We start from the raw sequence: 22044 nt of genomic DNA, 5'->3' as shown, positions 1-22044 counted from the left end.
CAGGGGTTTAGAGGTCCAAATGTATTTCTTGCTCAGGCTGAGAACTAACCAGAAAGACTACTGATTGTTGAAAATGGGTTATGGTGGTATGGAGTCACTGCCTGGTAAAACCTTTTTTTTTAATTCTCCTGCTGGCTTGGCTTTTAGATTTATGGTCATGATTTCTCACTATAAATGTCACATCTCACCATTGCTCCATCTGAAATGAATCTGTAGGATGACATCACCCGTGACATCAGCAGTGACATTAGCTGTGTGTTTCCACAAGCTGCAGCAGGGGGCATCTCTCTCCTCCTGATCAATTTAAAAGCCCCAACCACATCTGTCTGTCACAGGAGATGCATGCTACCATCATTCTTAAATATTCACTCTAATATTCAAGATACTCTTACACGTTGCCACCAGGTTGAATCATAAGTTTGCTCTGAAGCATGTTGAACTTAAAGGGATAGTTCTTTCAGATATAAATATTCTGTCATAATTTACTCACCAAACCTACAGTATATGACTTTCTTTTGTGGAACCTAATAGTAGTTATTAGGCAAAATGTTAGCCTTGCATCCTTTTTCCCATACAATGAAAGTGAATGGTACCTGAGGTTAAAATTCTGCCTAACATTTCCTTTGGTGTTCCACAGAATAAATGATATTATATTGATGTCTGAGTATTTGTCTGTGTCTGAAATGTAGGTTGTTAAATGCCTCGTTTTGTTTTTCCACAGGGTTTCACTGAAGTACATTATGCCACCCTCAGGTCTTGGCCTGGGAGGTCGTCTCACCTTGTTCAACCTGTATGGCTCTCTTTCTTCTGTGGAACACAGGAAAGGAGATTTCCAGAATTTCAAAGCTGTTCTTTTCCATGCTATCAAAGTGTACGGGGACCGTGAATGTCAAAGAGGACAACAAAGCACCATTAATGTAGTCCATAAGACCTGTGTGCAATATTTCAAGTGTTCTGAAGCCAATATGATGACTTAATGTGAGGAACTGAAGGAGAAATTCAAATCATTTTTCAATGACATCTGTGGACACCATTCACTGTCATTGCATGGAAAAGATTAGCATTCTGCTAAATAACATCTTTGTATTCCATGGAAGAAAGAAAGTATTACATGTTTTAAAAAAAAACAGATGATGAAGAAATGATCACAGAAATTTCACCAATCCCTTTAAAGTAAAATTGCTCAATAGTTTTAGTGTATTTCCCAATCTTTGTGTTTGACATTTTTACAAACAGTGCAGTGGTAAGAGTTGTTATCTGGTGCTTTTAAATATTTAAATACTAAAATCACACTCTAAGCTCTTGTGGTAAAGTAAACACAGTGAAATGCTTTAGCCTGTTAGTGGAACAATTTGAAATCTGAATGTTCCAATGACGCCCAAAGCACTTTGTCAACAACATCACCCTGTCCTGACGGACAGCTCCATTCTGGACAGCTCCAAAGATTCTGCTATGCTTCATATGTTTCACTTGGTCTTTGTCCTCTATGAAACTCAATTATCTAAAAGGAGAACATACAGGTTACATATGTGATTTATTATAGGCCATCAGTTGAGAAGATGTGCTGTAAAGAGAGAGATGAGGACTTGAAAAATCACTGTACAAACTGGAGTTCACACAGGGGATGGGATGGGTGACCGTGTCCTGAATAGGAATGTGCTGGACTATATGTATCTCATGGGACTCTGAAGATGATGTCATCATGTAGAGTTGCAACACATGTAGATGATCTCACCCCCTCTCTCCTCACTAATACAGACATACACACACAGCAAGTATGATCTTATTTAGAAAATATGTTTTTATTTACAGACATGTTAGTGTTCTGTTGCTACAATGCTGAAGGACTGTTTTCTAATTTTGCTGGCTTGATAAAGCCAACATACTGTTATTATACAAACTTTATTATACAAGCTACATACCTGTACATTTTTGTAAACTTTCAGGAAATTTTGGTCAAATTTTGTCTTGAGAAACTTTATTTTCTAGTTACTAATACATTACACATTTCAACACTAAGAATTCACTTACAAATAATAAAATTTATAAAAATGATTATTACAATAACCCTGTAATAATTTGATATCAGCTATCCATTGTCATCAAAGAAGAAATTAAAATGACCGAAACATCATGTAGGATTCTTACACTGATAGCAAATTTGATATTAATGTACTACTATTTTACAGTAGGAACATTAACTGTAGTAGCCAATGTATTGTGGTAAAAATATGGTTACTGTGGTAAAGTTTTGTAAAGTTTGCAATTGACCATCCTCCTACAAGTGATAAAATGCACAATGCCAACAGGCCAACCAAAATGTCAGAGGCACTTTCCATAAGCTATATATTTAGAAAAGTGAATGAGAAAAACGGCAATCTTTTCTTTCAGTTAGGGTTATATATAAATACGACACATAAATCTAAAATAATAATTTAAAAAATATTGCAGATTGTTTTACATAGAGTTGTTGAGGCTTGTATTTGCGGCAGCGTCATTTCCGGGTCAGAGGTGTTGAGTTGTGAAGATGGCGGCGCCCTGTGAGCTGTTTTGCTGGAAGGCAGGTTTGGGTTTACCGTCAGTGAACACGGACTGTCTTATCGTGCTGGTGAGTTTTCATTACTGACTCATTTAAACTGGAGGTTTGCATGGATTGTGTTCTATCCATGTGTTTTTGTACAGAGATTTGGTTCGGGACAGCTAATCTGAGCTGATCCCTTACAGAAAAGTACTGTAGCAGTACCATGGTACTTTTGATATAGAACATGGTACTGAATGACTTCCTTATTCGTGTGCTGTTATTTACAGTGTTCTACCAGGTACTTCAAAGAATACCATGGTATTACCATGAGTCTGATTATGAAAATATTATGTTTCAGTTTAATAAATAACATAAATAATACGTAACTGATTATTTTGCCCTTTTCTATGTTTATTTTGACGTTTGAATAATCTATCTTAGAGTATTAGATAGGAGTGAATGATTTTTCAGCCTTTTGATAATAATCAATATTTATTTTTATATTCATATTATTTATGCATTTGCTCTGAAATAGCCTAACGGTTGAGAAAAAAAAGATTACATTTGTTACTCAAAATGTTGTTGTTGTTGTTTTTTTTTTTTTTTTGTACGTAGTTAGGTCAAATTATTATTAGTGGGGTCTTCCTCATGTAACCGGTCCAGCTCGACCCGCTCCGAGCGGTATTCGAACTGGCATCAGCCGGCATGGGAGGCAGGCCTACTAATAAGGAGGCTAAAGACTACAGCCCCTATTGTCAGTCGCTAGTGCTCCTCTTAAAGGGGTCATGACATGGTTTTTTTTATTGTATTATTATGTTCCCTTAGGTGCAATTATAGTATTAATATATTTTTTTTTTAAGAAAAACTTTTAAAATCTAGTGATTTATGACCTTTTCCCACCCTGTTTCTCATCCTCTGATTCAAACAGTCTGTTTTGGGGGCGTTTTCCATTTAAGACTTCAGTGTTAACGCCCACTGTTATGATTGGCTAACGTCAGTGCCTATGTATCAATTATTGACGCTCCCAGCCAGAACAATATGCAAGTAAACTAAGTAAAAACACTGTGATTATTCATAATGAATGAAATTGCGCTTTAAAAAGTAGTTTAAAGTTTAAAATAGATTACTTACAGTTTGCGTCGTCGTTGTTCCCAGAATAGTCGGCACGGACTTATCTTTGAGCAACAGTTTTCTGGCAAAGCCAGCATCATATTGAGATTTGTTCTCAAAACAGTCATCCTTAAAATGTACAGAACAAACGCTTAAGTTAACACTGCCGTGACTGGAGCGTCCGCAAAAAATAAACTGCATCCATTTTTCCCTGACGTCTGGATCTTTCGGCAGCTTATTCAGAGGTTTTGTTTGACCACAGCCAGGAACAGCACATCTGTGTGGCATCGTAATTTTCCTGTGCACAAGTAGTCTCTGTCAGAGCTCGCTTTCCATCGACTGAACACTTGTGAGGCGACGGCGATACTGAAATGAGCGTAGCTGTCTTAGCGCTTAAAGCGTAGTTATCTTGTGCTGGAGGCGGTCATATGCAAACGCTGTTACGTCACTTCTAACCGACACGTCACTTCTAACCATGAATCCAGAACGAGCTGTATTTTGAGCTTGATTAAATAAATGATTCGTTTAGAATGGGGAGGACGTCTTAAAATATTAAACTTGCAGGACGTTTTAATGATACAAAGACCTCTTATATACCAAAAGATCAAGGCAAATTTGGTTTCTCATGTCATGACCCCTTTAAGGACAGGGGAGTGAGGTTTGCACATACCGCACTGCTATCACGTAACAGTTGGCTCCCGTTACACTCAGAAGTACTAAAATAATCGTTAAAGGAATAGTTCACACAAAAATTTATTAAATAAAAAATTTGCCAAAAAAATAATTTACTCACCCTCATGCCATCCCAGATGTGCATGACTTTCATTCTTCTGCAGAACACATATTAAGATTTTTAGAAGAATATCTCAGCTCTGTAGGTCCATATAATGCAAGTGAATGGTGACCAGAACTTTGAAGCTCCAAAAAGTACAAAGTCAGCATAAAAGTAATCCATATGACTCCAGTGGGTAAATCCATGTCTAGAGAAGAAATATGATAGGTGTGGGGGTTAAACAGATCAATATTTAAGTCCTTTTTTACTATAAATACTTCTCCCTGCCCAATAGGTGGCGATATGCACAAAGAATAAGAATCGCCTAAAACAAAAGTTAAAGTGGAGATTGAAAGAAAAAAAGAACTAAAATGTGGATCTGTTTCTCACCCACACCTATTATATCACTTCTGAAGACATGCATATATTTACCTGAGTCATAATAATTACTTTTATGCTGCCATTATGAGCTTTTCGGAGCTTAAAAATTCTGGCCACCATTCACTTGCATTGTGTAGACCTACAAAGCTGAGATATTCTTCTAAAATAAATAAAGTCAAACATGGGATGGCAAATGATGAGAACATTTTCATTTTTGGGTGAACTATCCCTTTAAGGAACCAGAATTGTTAAATGCCTTCGATTCACATCCCTATTCAAGCTCTTGTGATTTAATATCCCTGTTTGATTCTCAAACCAAAGTTCTTATCCATAGAATGTTTTGTTGTTGCATGAATCATAATGTGGAATACATTTCCTCCACTTTTCCACTGCAGTTTGGTCACACGAGGGCATCGCTGTCTGTGCTACTCTATGTAAACCACAAAACCATTGTCACACTGCATCAATCTCATCTCCCTTCAGTAGCCAGTCAACAGAGGTTGTATCTGGGCAAAACCTGACTGCAAAAAATGACTGTTGTTGAAATGGCATGTTAAAGTAATTAGGTTACATCAGAGCTGTGTGTTTTGGACTCTCTGAGTGCGATGAGATTTTCCCAGCACTGTAGCGGTTAGGTTGATGCCTGTGTGTTACAGGCTACGTCTTCATTAATCCGGATACATTTTAAAACTGCGTTTTCGTTTCAAAATGCTCTCTGTCCACACTAACGTTTTCAAGCGTTTTCCAAAAGTTGCTCGTTCACACTGAAACATATGAAAATGCTTTCATTCTGAGTAAACTTCCCTTGGCCTTTGAAGGAATGCAATGTGAAGGTTGTACAAAGTGACATTTATTTTTTAACAATGCTATCAAAGTGACTATCAAGCACAACAGTGTTTACTCCCTCTTTCTGATGGTTTTTTAATGTGAAGTTTATATAGAATCTTTCAGATTATCTCACTGCACCAAGATATATATATATTTTTTTTTTCATTAATTTTTTTTTGGTAGTGGAAGAACAAATCTCCAAGCATTCTTAGGCCTCAATCAAACTGTTGTAAAATATTTCAATAGTTGATCTGTCAGAGATTGCTGCTGCTCAATATGCAGAGACAACTATAAATAAGTCATTTGTAAATTGATTTCCCTGCAAAATGTGAACTTTATGGCTCTATGACGAGGTCAAAACATTGCTCTGTTTGTTTTATTTTTCATGCTCCAGTCTTTAAAGGGATAGTTCACAAAGAAAATCATAATTTACTCCCCCCCATTGTTGATCCAAACTCTAATGACATTCATTCTTCCGTAGAACACAAAAGATGCAATGAAAGTGAATGGTGACTAAGACAAACATGTTTTTTCATGTTAAGAACAACATGAGGGTAATTAAATGATAACAGAATAAAAAAAATTGGGATAACTATCCCTTTTTGCTGTTTGTTGAGTTATTTTGAGGGGACAGCAAATTTACACTGTTATACAAGCTGTACACACACACTACTTTACATTGCAGCAAAGTCATTGTAGTCATTGTAGTCATTGTAGTCATTGTAGTCATTGTCACATGAAAAGATATAATCAAATATTTACAAAAACGTGAGGGGTATACTCACTTTTGTGAGATACTGTGTATGTGTATGTGTGTGTGTGTGTGTGTGTGTGTAATATATATATATATACACACTCACCTAAAGGATTATTAGGAACACCTGTTCAATTTCTCATTAATGCAATTATCTAATCAACCAATAACATGGCAGTTGCTTCAATGCATTTAGGGGTGTGGTCCTGGTCAAGACAATCTCCTGAACTCCAAACTGAATGTCAGAATGGGAAAGAAAGGTGATTTAAGCAATTTTGAGCGTGGCATGGTTGTTGGTGCCAGACGGGCCGGTCTGAGTATTTCACAATCTGCTCAGTTACTGGGATTTTCACGCACAACCATTTCTAGGGTTTACAAAGAATGGTGTGAAAAGGGAAAAACACCCAGTATGTGGCAGTCCTGTGGGCGAAAATGCCTTGTTGATGCTAGAGGTCAGAGAAGAATGGGCCGACTGATTCAAGCTGATAGAAGAGCAACTTTGACTGAAATAACCACTCGTTACAACCGAGGTATGCAGCAAAGCATTTGTGAAGCCACAACACGCACAACCTTGAGGCGGATGGGCTACAACAGCAGAAGACCCCACCGGTACCACTCATCTCCACTACAAATAGGAAAAAGAGGCTACAATTTGCAAGAGCTCACCAAAATTGGACAGTTGAAGACTGGAAAAATGTTGCCTGGTCTGATGAGTCTCGATTTCTGTTGAGACATTCAGATGGTAGAGTCAGAATTTGGCGTAAACAGAATGAGAACATGGATCCATCATGCCTTGTTACCACTGTGCAGGCTGGTGGTGGTGGTGTAATGGTGTGGGGGATGTTTTCTTGGCACACTTTAGGCCCCTTAGTGCCAATTGGGCATCGTTTAAATGCCACGGCCTACCTGAGCATTGTTTCTGACCATGTCCATCCCTTTATGGCCACCATGTACCCATCCTCTGATGGCTACTTCCAGCAGGATAATGCACCATGTCACAAAGCTCGAATCATTTCAAATTGGTTTCTTGAACATGACAGTGAGTTCACTGTACTAAAATGGCCCCCACAGTCACCAGATCTCAACCCAATAGAGCATCTTTGGGATGTGGTGGAACGGGAGCTTCGTGCCCTGGATGTGCATCCCACAAATCTCCATCAACTGCAAGATGCTATCCTATCAATATGGGCCAACATTTCCAAAGAATGCTTTCAGCACCTTGTTGAATCAATGCCACATAGAATTAAGGCAGTTCTGAAGGCGAAAGGGGGTCAAACACAGTATTAGTATGATGTTCCTAATAATCCTTTAGGTGAGTGTATATACACATACATACATACTTGATGAAATTTAGAACACTTCATATATTTCAAAATAACAAAATAATCACATTTGAAATAATCGAATCAATGTAATCAAAATAAAATTTGCATTATATTTAGGATTAAAATATGAATGAAATGTGAATTAGATACATCAAATCCATGAGTTGTCAGTGATTGTTTTTATTATACCTCTAGAGGCTGTTGTTATATTCTTATAACCAAGCCATTGTAACATCTCCAGTTCCAGCCACAGAGGACCACAGAGCAATATTAATAATGAAAAACAATATAACTGATAATTCCAAAACTTTCTACACCGATTAATCAGTAAAACCAATGTATTGGGCAAAATCTAGTCAAAGTATTAACTTTTGGTGTAAAACAGTTTTGAAGTGAAAAAATGACTTTGTGCCCCTTACAGTGTTGATATAAATAAGTGCTCTGGTGAGAGATACAATGAAATGCTACTATTCAACAAAATCATTAGCACTAGCAGTTGTTTATTGATCAATGAAACCCCTGGTGAAGCTGCTTTGTTAAGGTGCTTCGGTACTCTTTTCCTCAACGACAGAGCAGTGATTGGTTTCACAGCAGGGTAGAGGAGGGGCATAAAGTCAGGACTGCCCAATCATCAACTACCCCACTCTATTTAACAATCTTATGAATGGCCTAAGCTAATTATTACCATGTGCACTTTCAAGAGCAGCTGTTCTGTCATCTGTGGCCTAATTTCAGTGTTCATGTGTACAGCAGGAGTCTGATGAACTATTTTAACTGTGTGAACTGTAAATTCCAAGTTGTCGAAGTGGAAGTCAGCCAGCTGTAGTTTCCCTCCAGATGTTTGTATTGGACCATACTGAGTACTTCTAATACGAAAGATTGATTTCCAAACTTAATCCTCTCCAATTTACGAGCCACAATTTAAGATTCTGTAGGAATCAATTTAGTAATAAATCTGAGGCTATTATGTCAGCCTTTGATGCCATTAATGATGCTTCAGCTCACCACTCAACTTCAACCAGAAAAAGGAGAAAATCTCTGAACCTCAATATTCAGCTTTTTACACTGATCCTGTTTCCTCTCCCTGCTTTTACAGTAAAAATTAGTTTTAGAGTCCTAAACTAGAACTTATAATGTAAAGTAAAAGAATAGATTAGTATTGCAGAAGTTAAATTCTGTCATTATTTACTCGCCCTTTTATCATTCCAAACCTGTATGCTGTTTTTTTAAAACACAAAGGAGACATTTTGAAACACGTCCACTTATAAGTTTAGACAATTGTTTTATGATATGCATTTGTTGCATCAGTGCTGTTGCATAATAAGTAAATGTGCATACAATTGTAAAACTGGTTAACCGCGTTAACTTGTTTTGTTTCTCAGACTGTAATCTAACTGTCAAATCTCCACCCCAGCATCCCTACATTGAATATACTTTTTTGATTTATCTGTGCATTCATTTGAAATGTTATTATGCATTGTGTAATGTCATGTAGAAATGTTCTCATCCAGTCTACTGTTCACAGAAAACACTGTGTTATGAGTTTACTTTAGATTTGGATAGTAACTTTTAGTGGCCAAGCATATTTGGAATTATACAAATGTGCAATTGGTTAATCTAGAGCACTGTAAATTTAACACGGTCAGCTCAGCCTCACGCATGCTTTGAGTATGTGCTATACGCTACAGTGAACATAGCTGCGCTCATACCTTAAGCCCAGTGAGCAGTGTGTGCAGCCTACTTATTTAATTAAATCGCAGCCTTTGAGGTTTGATAATCGCATATCACGATTTTGAATTTCTTTCGATTAATCGTTTAACCGTAACCTAAATTTTGTCATCTTCCAAACAAAAAACTGTTTTATGGCTTCATAAGATTCTGAATATAGTTCACAAGTCACATGGTCTACCTTCATAGTTCTTTTATGGGGTTTTTTGTCCTTAGCTTAACAGCCGTGGTCATTATTAATTTTCATTGTATGGATGAGTTGCGTATAGATTCTTAATGCATTCTCTTTTTTTATGTTCTATGAAAAAAAAATTACATATTTTGAACGACACGAGGGAGATTAAATAATGACAGAATATTCATTTCCGGGTGCACTATTCCTTTAAAGAATCAGGGCTGGTAATTCCCATTCTTGGATTCTGCCTTGTGTAGTATAAGATGCTTTCAATGGAAAGAATTTGCTAAATTATGTGCAGACGTTCTTTACCAGGTGTGAAGTGTTGAATCTGTCAGCTCTCAGTTGCATGTGCTGGAATGTTAAAAATTATGTTCCTCAATCAGACATGATCATAAAACAAGCAAGGCATATGGTCCTGAACTCCTAACCCTGTCCAAGAGCCTGGAGCTGTTTATTAGTTTGTTTTGTTGTAGTTTAGTCTGGCTGTATTGCTTTTGTTGCTGTTGATGTTTTCAGTAATTTGATGTTGTGTAGTTGCATGTTTTTTTGGTACCACAGACATGAACAATACCTCAAATCATTCCAAAGAATTATCTTTGCAATTTTATGATATGTAAAAAAAATAAAAAATCTGTAGCCTGAAGGAAGGACCAGAATCATATCTCGGGACCACATGATTTGGGGATGGGCTTTTTTGATGAGGGTCATTAACCAACCACCTATAACACTAATGACAGATAAAAATAACCACAACGGAAATTTTAAAACTCTCATCCATCGGTGTGTCAGATAATGTTTATTTGCAGCACAACCTCTGAATTGAACACGCATTTTGTAGCATTTCTTACTGATGGACAATGAGCGCATTGCTCACGCCTAAAAAAAGATCTCTTGAGTCTTGTAGTGCGGCCAGCGTTCGCAATATCTCATTCCCTTTCGCATCAGGGAACCAAGTTTACTTAGGTTACCGAGACATTCCCATACGACTCAGTACATTTGACATTGCGTTTTGCTAATGCATATGGGGAACAGAATCCCATCACGTCCCACTACACGACATGACCTTCTAGAGAAAAAACATGATGCTGCAGTCCTGTGGGAGTTTATATATAATGAAAGTGCTTGTGACTTATGGTAAATTAAAATGGCCTGAATGCAGGCAGTTGTGTAAAATGAACGGGAGCCTGTACTAAAAGGGAGGGGCATAAGTATGTTTTGGCAAATTAAATAGCAAGTGCTCTAAATAGAGAGGACTTGTGAAGAGAGAGACGTTACGTCTATTGTAAAACCATGCGAATGTTTTGCAGCAGGATGGTCTTCTCGAAACACATAAGTCTTGTAAAGACTCACTGTTCGTCCATGTCTATGAGGAGGCCATACCTCTTGGTGAGTATGCTTTAACACCAATTGGGCAAATTTTACCCCGCTGAGTATGCTCTTCCAGCCAGTGAATCAGCTAAATCCCGGAACAGCACACAAACATTCTGACCAATGAGGTGACGATTTGCTCACATGTGACTTCAATTAACTGAGTTTTGGTCCATTTTGCAATATTCCCTTGTTTAAGCAAACTTAACCATTAAGAAAATGCAACGTTGTAACATTTTTAGCCAGTTTTGGAACAAATCAAGCAAGCTACAGGTCTGAAAAAGCCCTTAGAGTAAATTGGATCTAAGCATCTTGATTCCAATGTAATTAAATGTGGATATTCTTATAATGTCATTTATGTAATTTTCCAGGCATATGCTCGCTTCGCTGGAGCTCCGCTCAAAATCCACAAGATTTCCAACCCCTGGAGGAGCCCCACAGGTAAGCAGTGCCAGTTTTAATGATCTGTTTCTTGGCAAACACTCAACACTTGTTAAAGAGGATTGTTGAGCACACGTATCAATTAGAGTCTGTGGTTCAAATGCACAGGCCACTTCCTCTTTCCTATAGTGCTGCTGATATCTTAAGTCTGTCTGTTTTTCTTTCTTTCATGTTTTTTTTCTTTTTATCTCCTTTTGTCATTCATTGTTTGACCCATCTGTGCATGTTCAGTGATGGACAGCTAGCTTATATGGGCTGTGCTTTTGGTCATCTTTGTATGGCTGTAGATGGCGAAACTTCTGTAAGATCATTCAGACAAAAGAAATGTAACTGACACATATTTCTTCATTGAAGGTTCACTTCCAGCTCTCAGGACCAGAGAGGAAGGCAGCTGCTCCCAACCCAGTCAGATCATCATCCAGTTGAGGAAACAGGTGATCAACTCTTGTCCACAATTAATTTCACCTGCTTCTCTGTCACCATCACTTTTTGCTTTACATCATGCATTTCACATCACAGTGTACATGAGGTCACAGGAGCATTGTAGTAAAGTAAAATGTTTGTGTTTCAGAAATACAATGCAGACTATGATCTGTCAGCCAAAGAGGGTGCAGACACGCTGGCCTTCATCTCGCTGTTGGAAGAGCGACTGTTACCCGCGCTGGTGAGACTCAAATCCAAACACTGAAGATGGAAGTTTTGGTGTTTACATCATGAAACACTCTCCTCTTCTCCCGGCAGATCTATACATTATGGATCGATCCTAAGAACTACATGGAGGTGACACGGCACTGGTATGCAGAGAATATCTGCTTCCCGCTGAACTTCTTTCTTCCGAGTCGTATGCAGAACAGACAACTGGAGCGACTTCGGCTGATCCGAGGAAACGGTGCACTGGAGGCGGGAGAGGAGGCAGAGAAGGAGGTAAGAAAGGATGAAGAGGATATTGTTTTCTGGGTGGGAGCTTGATTTAAAATTTTGGATATTGTGACACTTAACACCCTCCATGAGACATCAGGGCTGCTGTTAGGCTTCAGCCAGAGTCAACAGTGTTCTGGTCCCTGAGGAATGGATGCTGATAAACTGATTTTGAATAAAGTGATTTCAGGAATCTGGGCTCCGATAGCAAAGGATTTCCATTCTGTTAGTTGTCCGTCCTTGCCCTCCATATTTGGATAAGTGGTCAACCATTATAGGTTTTTCAGTGGCATATTCTTAAACTTATATATTTTCACCCATATTTGGGAACATTTGTTTTACCAACTTAACTGAGATTTTTCTACTTACTAGGTGATATATACTGAATATTCATCATGATATGTTTGAAACTATTTAGCTCTCAAAGTAAAATTAAGCAATATTGTGAAAAGAATATTGCAATGATTTTAATGTGCTTTTTATTCAGAAATTGCATTTCCTAAGTATTGTTTTCATGAGGTTACCTATAAATCTTTGTTTTGTGATTCAAACAGCAATTTATTTTCATGAATCTGAATTAAATCAAAACTCAAATTTTCAAAATTTGTCAAAATTGTATTGTTTTGACGAAAATTTCCTTTTAAATCTTGTAAATGTTTCGTAATGTCATATTAATTTTAGTACGTTTTACTCATAAATTTAGTAGGGATGCACCGATTGGTATCGGCTCCAATATTGACGTTTTTAAACTGATCGGGTATTGGTCCGACGAGCCCGATCCAAATCCGATACTGTGTGTTAGTCATGTTCGTTACTGTCAAGCTAAAAACAAATGACAAAAGAACCATAAAAACACAATTAAAGTAGTTCATATGACTCGTGCATTTTATTCAAAGCCACTTGAAGACGAGCAATAGCTCTGTGAATCACAAAAGGCTGTGTTTTATAAGTAAATATATAAAAGTTTTATAAAATATATATATATATATTTTTTTCTTTTACAGAATTTGATTAAGAAGCAAATTAAACTACTGTGAACTCGCCTACAAACAGATACATACAGGAATTCCTGGAGAGTTTAGAATGTCAAAATAAAAGTGTGAGTGTTTAAAAGTTAAAGGTGTCATGGAGGCAGAGATATAAACTCAGTAGCAGGGTTTATTGAACAGATGATTGAAACAGTGATGTAAACATTGTGAGTAAATCCAGTTGAGCAGAGTGGCACAGCAGGTGAGTAATATCCAGACAGGGTATAGACACGATGAACGGATAACTCGCAACAGTCTTATGATACTTGCAGGCAATAATGAAGACACAGGTATGCTTGACATAGTAGAAAGATCTGGAGTCTCAGAGATACTATCGATGAGAACAGACAAAAAGTGTGTGTGCACAATTGAGATATATTATTACTATTATAATATATTATAATTATCATTTGTTCACAATTTATAACAATATTTAATTTGAATGGGTTCCAAAAAATAACTGTGTGAAAGAAAAGTGAGCTGATATCTTACAAATAAATTTAACAAAAATTAGATCTGAATCCTTTAAAGTACAGATACAAGCTGAAAAATATTAGCAAATAAATAAATGGCATATTTTCTACTGATGACTTATACTTGCATTACAGTTAATTTTGCGGCTACATTATTCAGTATACTAGTTAATAATAAAGTGTTTCTTAATAAGCTATATATTTATATTGAAACGATATTCTAAACTGATTATGCAAATAAAACAACACATATCGGATCGGTATCGGCCGATACTGAGATTTCAAATATCGGATCGGAAGAGAAAAAGTGGTATCGGTGCATCCCTAAAATTTAGTCGACAAAATTAACAAATTTTATTTGATGATAATGGGCAAAATTACATAAACACATATCGTACTGTAACAGACCAGACTTTATCGAAATATGTGTATTTATAAACTACTTGCATTATATTTATATTTTATATAATTCTAACAATTATTTAAATGTACCAAACATATTAAAATTGAAATGCTTTATATTTAGGATAAAACAACATGAGAAAGCCCTGAAAACCACAGCTCCTAAAAGAATAGCATATAACTAGAGATGTCAAATTTGTCACAAGAAACATTGATGTTGGCTTGACAAAGCATTGTGTGAAAGTTTAAGCTAGATTTAAACAGGGGACTAAAAACTATGTTTTTAATTTCAGTTCGTTCTGTGCAAAAACTGTATTTTTCGTTCCAGTTCTGAATCTTCCTTTCCAAAAGGTTACAATTTAGAGCAAAATAAAAGAACGGTTAATAATGTTCTTTTAAAAATGACTACTCTGCGCTAAGTGGTTGGTGAAATACCAATTGTAGTGTTGCCAGATCTCGCAAGAGAATCAAACAACATGGTCTGGAAAAAAAACCCAAAATGAGCCACTTGCCTCACCAAAATAAGTGGAAAGAAAGGCATTTTTTTTTCCTGTGTAGTGAAGACTAGACTTCAGTGAAGACTTGAAACAACTGAGAAATGTACTTTTTACCTCTAATAATGTTTTTCTTGTACCTGGATTAGCTGTGCATGTATATGTTTTAATTATAAATAGTTGTTAAAAAGGTCTTCAGAGAATGCGACATCCACAACAGACAATTAGGCAAAGAAATGTGTAATGGAGCAGTTTCCTTCAGGATCAAAGCACATTTCATTTCAAAGTTTCATTTGAGGCAGCATGAAGTGGTGTAGTTACAAAAATGTACTGTGATAAACCCTTTAGCCTTCAGTTTTTATGAAAAATTGATTGGAACAAAATTAACCGGTTATGACCGGTTACTAGCATTTAAAAATACGTTTTCACTCCGGAACAATTGAAAATTACTTGGTTTCCGATTTTCGGTTACGTTCTACAAACATTTTTGTTCGTTTTTGTTTTGTTCCTTGAAACGTTTTTAGTCCCTGGTTTTAAAATGTTGATGGTTATACAGACATTCATGTAAGACAAACCACCAGCTAGTTAGATAGATAAATATTCAGCAAGAATGCCACATAAACCTCATTCACACATGCAACCAGTTAAATTAGCATTGGGTTGCCTTTACTGGTAAATGTACCACATGTGCAAATTCTTTTTTTTATCCCCTTTTCTCTATTTTTAATGCCCAATTCCCACAACTTGAGTAGGTCCTCATGGTGGCACGGTTACTCACCTCAATCCGGGTGGCGGTGGACAACTTCTTATTAAGGGAAATTGCCAGAGCAAAATTTACCAGTATTTTCAAAAAGGCTGTGTTCACACATGACCTCAAACCTGAAAAATGCTGTACATTTTCTAGAAAAGGCTGAATGTGAGAGAAAGAGAGAGCCCTACCCAGATCAAAGGCCTTTTGTGGGTTTGTTTACATTTGAATTTTTGACAGATGGAGTTTGAATTAACAAGCATTCCGTTGGGCCGCTTAAACATTCTGTCAATAAGTCTATGAGATTTTTCTTATTTATGGTCGTCCGCTGTGTTCATTAAGCCAACATAATGAATATACTGAAGTTTTAGCTTGTTTTTAATTCTGTAACTTTTTGACAGTTTGGGATATTGCGTTTTGTTTAGGAAACTTAGGAAACGTAACGTGGGTTACCTGTTCATTCACTTCATTATCTGTGCAGATGTAAGTGGTTATGTTTTTGTTGTGAACATAACTGATTAATCTCACATACAGTATATAGGATATTTGTGAGTGAGGTTATTAACCCTTTAGTAAAGTTAATTGCACAGATTGTTGTACAGGAAATCTACATACCGTGACTAAATTATTTGAATCAATTCTTTCTAGATTTCTCTTTATAAAAAAATAGAGAAATAAAAACGTTGTCATCGTATTGTTAATATCTTGCACAATTTGTTTCTTGTCATATTTTAATACATTTGATTTTTGTTTAAAACAGGTTGATCGTAACACTGCTGGGGATTCTTTTTTATGATTAGATTTGTCTGTCTTTCTCTCAGCTTTACGGTGATGCTCTGGAGTGCCTGAATCTTCTCTCTCAACGCCTGGGATCGAACAAATTTTTCTTCGGAGATTCGTAAGTCCTATGCTTAAATGAAAAGGAACTGTGTGACATGATGTTTTGTGTTTTACGTATTACGGTCGATCTTTGCACCTCACTTTGCAAATCTCATATGTTAATGGGAGAGTTCAGCATACTGTACAATTTGGTATACTTTTGTTTTCTGTGTTTGTGTTCTGCAGGCCCTCTTCCCTGGATGCATACATGTTTGGTCATCTGGCTCCACTTTTAAAGATTCGGCTGCCCAACTGTCCATTGCAACAGCACTTGAAGAATCTAGAAAACTTGAACACATTTTGCTCGAACATTCTTAGTCTGTACTTCCCCAGTGAGGGCAGAGGTGAGCGACCAACCTCCTTCACGCGCACAAAGGGAATTTTAGTGTCAAGGTATAAGAATTTCCAACTATTTATTTTATTTTATCCTCTTTTCTCCCAATTTGGAATGCCCAATTTCCACTAATTTAGTAGGTCCTTGTGGTGGAACGATTACTCCCCTCAATCCGGGTGGTGGAGGACAAGTCTCAGTTCCTTCCGCTTCTGAGACCGTCAATCCGCACAATTATTACGTGGCTCGTTGTGCATGACACCGAGGAGTCTCCACATGTGGAGTCTCATGCTACTCTGCTATTCACACACAACTTAACACATGCCCCATTGAGAGCGAGAACCACTAATCTCGACCACGAGGAGGTTATGTGACTCAACCCTTCCTAGCAACTGGGCCAGTTTGGTTGCTTGGGAGACCTTTGGTTGGCTGGAGTCACTTAGCACACCCTGGATTTAAACTAGCGACTCCAGGGGTGGTAGTCGGCGTCAATACTCGCTGAGCTTCCCAGACCCCAGGATTTTAAACTTTTAAAAACATGTCTTGAGACACTTGCACACTTTTCCATTCCACCAAGGCTCAATATGTCTAGCTGTCTTGAACACAATTATGCATCCTATGTGAAAGGTCCCTAAATCATGCAAAAAAACAAAGTGTGTGGTGATGTTATTCCTGTTTGTGTAAAATATGGTTTCGGGGTTGTTGGGCTCTGATGATAATGTCTGTTCGGTTTTTCAGAGGATGTTGGTCGTCCGGTATCCAGCACACAGAAGGAGAGTGACTTTGACAATGAGCCGTACAAGAGACGCAAACAGCTGCTGTCAGTGCTGGTTGCTGTGGCAGCAATGTTGAGCTACGCTCTCCTTACTGGAATAGTTGCTATCGAGCATGTGCAGGAGGAGGGGCCTGGAGGCCCCGCCTCACTCAGAGGCCCCACCCATGAGGAAGAAGAGGAGGAATGAATGAATGAAAGTAGGGCTTACTGTTAAGTGCACAAGGATGGTCACTTCTACATGGAGGAGGAACATACAGGAACCATATACTGATGGAGATTTATGTATTATTATTATTTCTTATCTTGAGCTTTTAATTGCATGATAATCTTTGCTCATTTTTTTTAAACTTTCCATTGAGCAGTACATGTTGCAGACACTTCTTGACTGATAATTTATTTTAGTGTTGATGAATTTTTTCTACCAAAACCACAAAAGCATAATTGTTAATTGCTGCTTTTTAAGCTACATTAAGATATGCCAAGTTGTGAAAGCACTTACAACAATACATTGAATGTTAAGATTTCTTCACTTGTCATCAACTGAGGGATTGCCTCAACTTTCATTGAGTGGACCAAAACATTTATAACAATGGAGAGATTTGAACCCATTTAATAGCTTTATTGTCTCTAATAATGATACATTTTTGAACATCAGCTGGTTTATTTTTCTGCTGTTATAATGCCAATTTTATTTGCTGTCTGCATAAATCATTCTATCAGTACCAGTCTACTGTTATACTGCTGTTATCCAGAGAGAGAAAAACTCATAAATCTGATGGATCCTATTTAGTGAAATAGAAAATGACCAATATTTAATAAACTTGGAGTCTTAACGCTCACCCAAAAAGGAAAATTCTTTGTCATTTTCTCATCATGTTGTTCCATATCCATATGACATTCATTCTTCTGTGGAACACAAAAGGATATATATATATATATATATATATATATATATATATATTAGACACAGTTGAAGTCAGAAGTTTACATACACTTAGGTTGAAGTCATTAAAACAATGTTTTTAACCACCCCACAGATTTAATATTAGCAAACTATAGTTTTGGCAAGTCATTTAGGACATCTACTTTGTGCATGACATGAGTAATTTTTCCAACAGTTGTTTACAGACAGATTGTTTAACTTTTAATTGACTATAATCACAATTCCAGTGGGTCAGAAGTTTTACATACACTTAAGTTAACTGTGCCTTTAAAAAGCTTGGAAAATTCCAGAAAATGATGTCAAGCCTTTAGGCAATTAGCTTCTGTTAGGAGGTGTCCTGAATTGGAGGTGTACCAGTGGATGTATTTTAAGGCCTACCTTAAACTCAGTGCCTCTTTGTTTGACTTAATGGGAAAATCAAAATAAATCAGCCAAGACCTCAGAAAACAATTGTGGACCTCCACAAGTCTGGTTCATCATTGGGAGCAATTTCCAAATGACTGAAGGTACCACGTTCATCTGTACAAACAATAGAAAGCAAGTATAAACACCATGGGAACATGCAGTTATCATACCGCTCCGGAAGAAAACGCATTCAGTCTCCTAGAAATTTTTGTAATTTGGTGCAAAAGTGCAAATCAATCCCAGAACAACAGCAAAGGACCTTGTGAAGATGCTGGAGGAAACAGGTAGACAAGTATCTATATCCACAGTAAAACATCGACATAACCTGATAGGCTGCTCAGCAAGGAAGAAGCCACTGCTCCAAAACCGCCATAAAAAAGCCAAACTACAGTTTGCAAGTGCACATGGGGACCATGATCTTACTTTTTGGAGAAATGTCCTCTGGTCTAATGAAAACTGAATTGTTTGGCCATAATGACCACAATTATGTTTGGAGGAAAAAGGGTGAGGCTTGCAAGCCGAAGAACACTATCCCAACCGTGAAGCATGGGGGTGGCAGCATCATGTTGTGGGGGTCCTTTGCTGCAGGTGGGACTGGTGCAATTCAGAAAATAGATGGCATCAAATTATGTGGATATATTGAAGCAACATCTCAAGACATCAGCCAGGACGTTAAAGCTTGGTCACAAATGGGTCTTCCAAAGGGACAATGACCCCAAGCACACCTCCAAAGTTGTGGCATAATGGCTTAAGGACAACAAAGTCAAGGTATTGAAGTGGCCATCACAAAGCCCTGACCTCAATCTGATAGAAAAGTTGTGGGCAGAACTGAAAAAGTGTGTGCGAGCAAGGAGGCCTATAACCTGATAGCCAGTTACACCAGTTCTGTCTGAAGGAATGGGTCAAACTTCCAGCAACTTATTGTGAGAAGCTTGTGGAAGGCGACCCAAGTTAAACAATTTAAAGGCAAAGCTACCAAATACTAACAATGTGTATGTAAACTACTGACCCACTGGGAATGTGATGAAAGAAATAAAAGCTGAAATAAGTATTTCTCTCTACTATTATTCTGAAATGTCACATTCTTAAAATAAAGTAGTGATCCCAACTGACCAGAAAACAGAATGTTTTCTACAATTAAAAAAACTGAGCTATGTAAACTTCTGTCGTCAACTGTATATATTCTCAGAAATAATTATTTTACCAGTTGCATTGTTGTAACAAGAGGCTCTGGAGATTTTGTGTGAGATTACTTAAGAGAAAAAGTTATACCTTTTAAGTTACAATTTACCTGCCAGCAGTTTCCAAGCATCAACGAGGATGAGTGAGGGCTCTGTGAATTTATGCCCTGGGGACACACAGCTGTGTGTTACAGCACCAGACTGGAATCTCACCCTGGCTCCTGTTTGTTCCTGAGTTTGTTTCCATGTATTTATATTTGTGTGTGTGTGCTTGTGGAAACAGAGTGAACCCCCACCAGAAGTTTCAGAGCAATCCAGAGCTTCCCAAAGCCACACAATAGTGCTTTATGACCTCCAAAAATATCATCTGGAAAAGAATTTGCGATTTTGCTCTTTTTCCATAGAGATTTAGACAGGGAATTGGAGGGTGGTGGGTTATGCTCTGAACTATGTGTCATGGACCGAAAGGTTCTGTTTTGTTCAGGAGGTAAAAGTTTGATTCATGACTCAAAATTAAATGATTGTTTTCACTTACAAGCTCCTAATTTCCCTTCTGGGAAGAGAGCAACTTAACAAGCCACTCATTTTAAGCAGTCTCTCTCACTTTCAGATGGTGTGTCCTGTGTAGAGCAAATGCTTTTGTTCTGCTTGCAGGGTCCAGTAAAGCTCAAGTATGACAGAACTGTTCCCCTGACACCTGTTGTTAAAAGCTGTTTCTAAGTAAACGAAAATTTTATATAAAATGAAAATTAAAAATAAACCTCACTCCATGACAGACTGCCGACTGGACATTAAAACTGAACAGCCCTCTCACAATGCTCTGGTTTAAAATGTCAAAAGCATTTTCTTCTTACCAATAAATGGTGTTTGCATGCAAACTGGCACTACATACCATGATGTATGAATATGATTACTATTAGCTCCATCATGCTACACTCAAAAGTATTTTGGCTTATGTTAAGATTAAAGCATTTCAATTGAATTGTGTAATGTTGAACAATATTAAATAAATAAAACTTAAAAAAATATTTAGGGTTATTTTATTTTATTAACATTATTCAATTTAATTTAATGGAATTTTGTTGTGAAATTGAAATACATAAATATTAAAATAATTTATTTTGAGAGTACAACCTTACCGTCGCTGTCCCATGGTAATGCAGAGTACTTGTAAACTATTCTAGAAAAACACTTTGGCAAACTGATTTTATCGTAGAGGGTTGTTTTATTTATTTATTTATTTATTTTAAAGTTGCATATTTGGCGTCTGTGTGTCAGTCTGGGGTCAGTTGAGAGGTCAGGGTGCAGCAAGGCACGGGGTCTAGAATAATAAACATACTAAACAGATTATTCTTCATATTACACGAGGAAAGTTTTTAAAAAGCGTTTTCAAACAACATTTCACTTACCATAAAAGTTACACTTGTAGCCAAATAGGCGCTCGGGATTACCCTCGAAACAGCTACGCTAAGCGCTTACCTTATTTCACGGAATATCGGCCGAACATAATAACTGACCACTTTATTTTAGACCTACATATGTGTGTCACATAGAAAAACTAGGTTTTGTTTAAAAAGTCTTGTAATTTTAGCGAAATGTAATTTTGGAATCGCTCGAGACGATCAAATTGCGACCCAAAAGTACCGATAGAAATTATTATTAATAAAAAAACGATTATTACGTTCCGTTTACGTTATTTGTTTACATTTTGTTCTGTGTGCTAAATAAAAGTGTCGGAAGTTTTTCGCGCCTTGAAGCGTTGCACGTGTCTGGTAAATACATCTCGAGACCCCTGCATTCTGTTTTGGAACGCAAGAACATGCCCTGTGTGAACGGCCCCCGAGTCTGTAAACATTCCAGCGATCAATCGTCTGTGTTTTACACGCGTTTAATATGATGTGTGTGTGATGTTGAAGAGGGCAGAGTCGCTCTCCCCCCAGTTCTCAGATCAGCTCGTCTCTCTCTCTCTAGCTCTCTCTCTCTCTCTCTCTCTCTCTCTCTCTCTCTCTCTCTCTCTCTCTCTCTCTCTCTCTCTCTCTCTCTCTCTCTCCTGCACAAACC

At 37.3% G+C, this 22044-nt stretch overlaps 1 protein-coding gene across 1 annotated transcript; it reads left to right on the top strand.

The window, feature by feature from the left end:
• The first annotated feature begins 2503 nt into the window (after positions 1 to 2503).
• LOC127658092 (metaxin-1-like) lies at positions 2504 to 18293 on the top strand. Its single transcript, XM_052147190.1, has 8 exons — positions 2504 to 2608; positions 11337 to 11406; positions 11761 to 11840; positions 11978 to 12070; positions 12148 to 12330; positions 16291 to 16367; positions 16535 to 16692; positions 17418 to 18293. The coding sequence occupies exons 1-8, from the start codon at positions 2528 to 2530 to the stop codon at positions 17639 to 17641; spliced, it is 966 nt and encodes a 321-aa protein (XP_052003150.1). The 5' UTR covers positions 2504 to 2527; the 3' UTR covers positions 17642 to 18293.
• Positions 18294 to 22044: the final 3751 nt, after the last annotated feature.

Source organism: Xyrauchen texanus, chromosome 17 (genome assembly GCF_025860055.1).
Source record: "Xyrauchen texanus isolate HMW12.3.18 chromosome 17, RBS_HiC_50CHRs, whole genome shotgun sequence".
Classification (NCBI taxonomy): Eukaryota; Metazoa; Chordata; class Actinopteri; order Cypriniformes; family Catostomidae; genus Xyrauchen; species Xyrauchen texanus.
Note: the sequence above shows the minus strand (reverse complement) of the source record. Positions and strands in the feature narration are given on the sequence as shown.

What these genes read in the sequence shown, in the direction of transcription:
- LOC127658092 (XM_052147190.1), top strand. Translation starts at nt 2,528, where the DNA reads ATGGCGGCGCCCTGTGAGCTGTTTTGCTGGAAGGCAGGTTTGGGTTTA. An exon ending in AGCGACTGTTACCCGCGCTG is followed by an intron (nt 12,071 to 12,147) that starts GTGAGACTCAAA and finishes TTCTCCCGGCAG; the next exon opens with ATCTATACATTATGGATCGA. An exon ending in CTTCCCCAGTGAGGGCAGAG is followed by an intron (nt 16,693 to 17,417) that starts GTGAGCGACCAA and finishes TCGGTTTTTCAG; the next exon opens with AGGATGTTGGTCGTCCGGTA.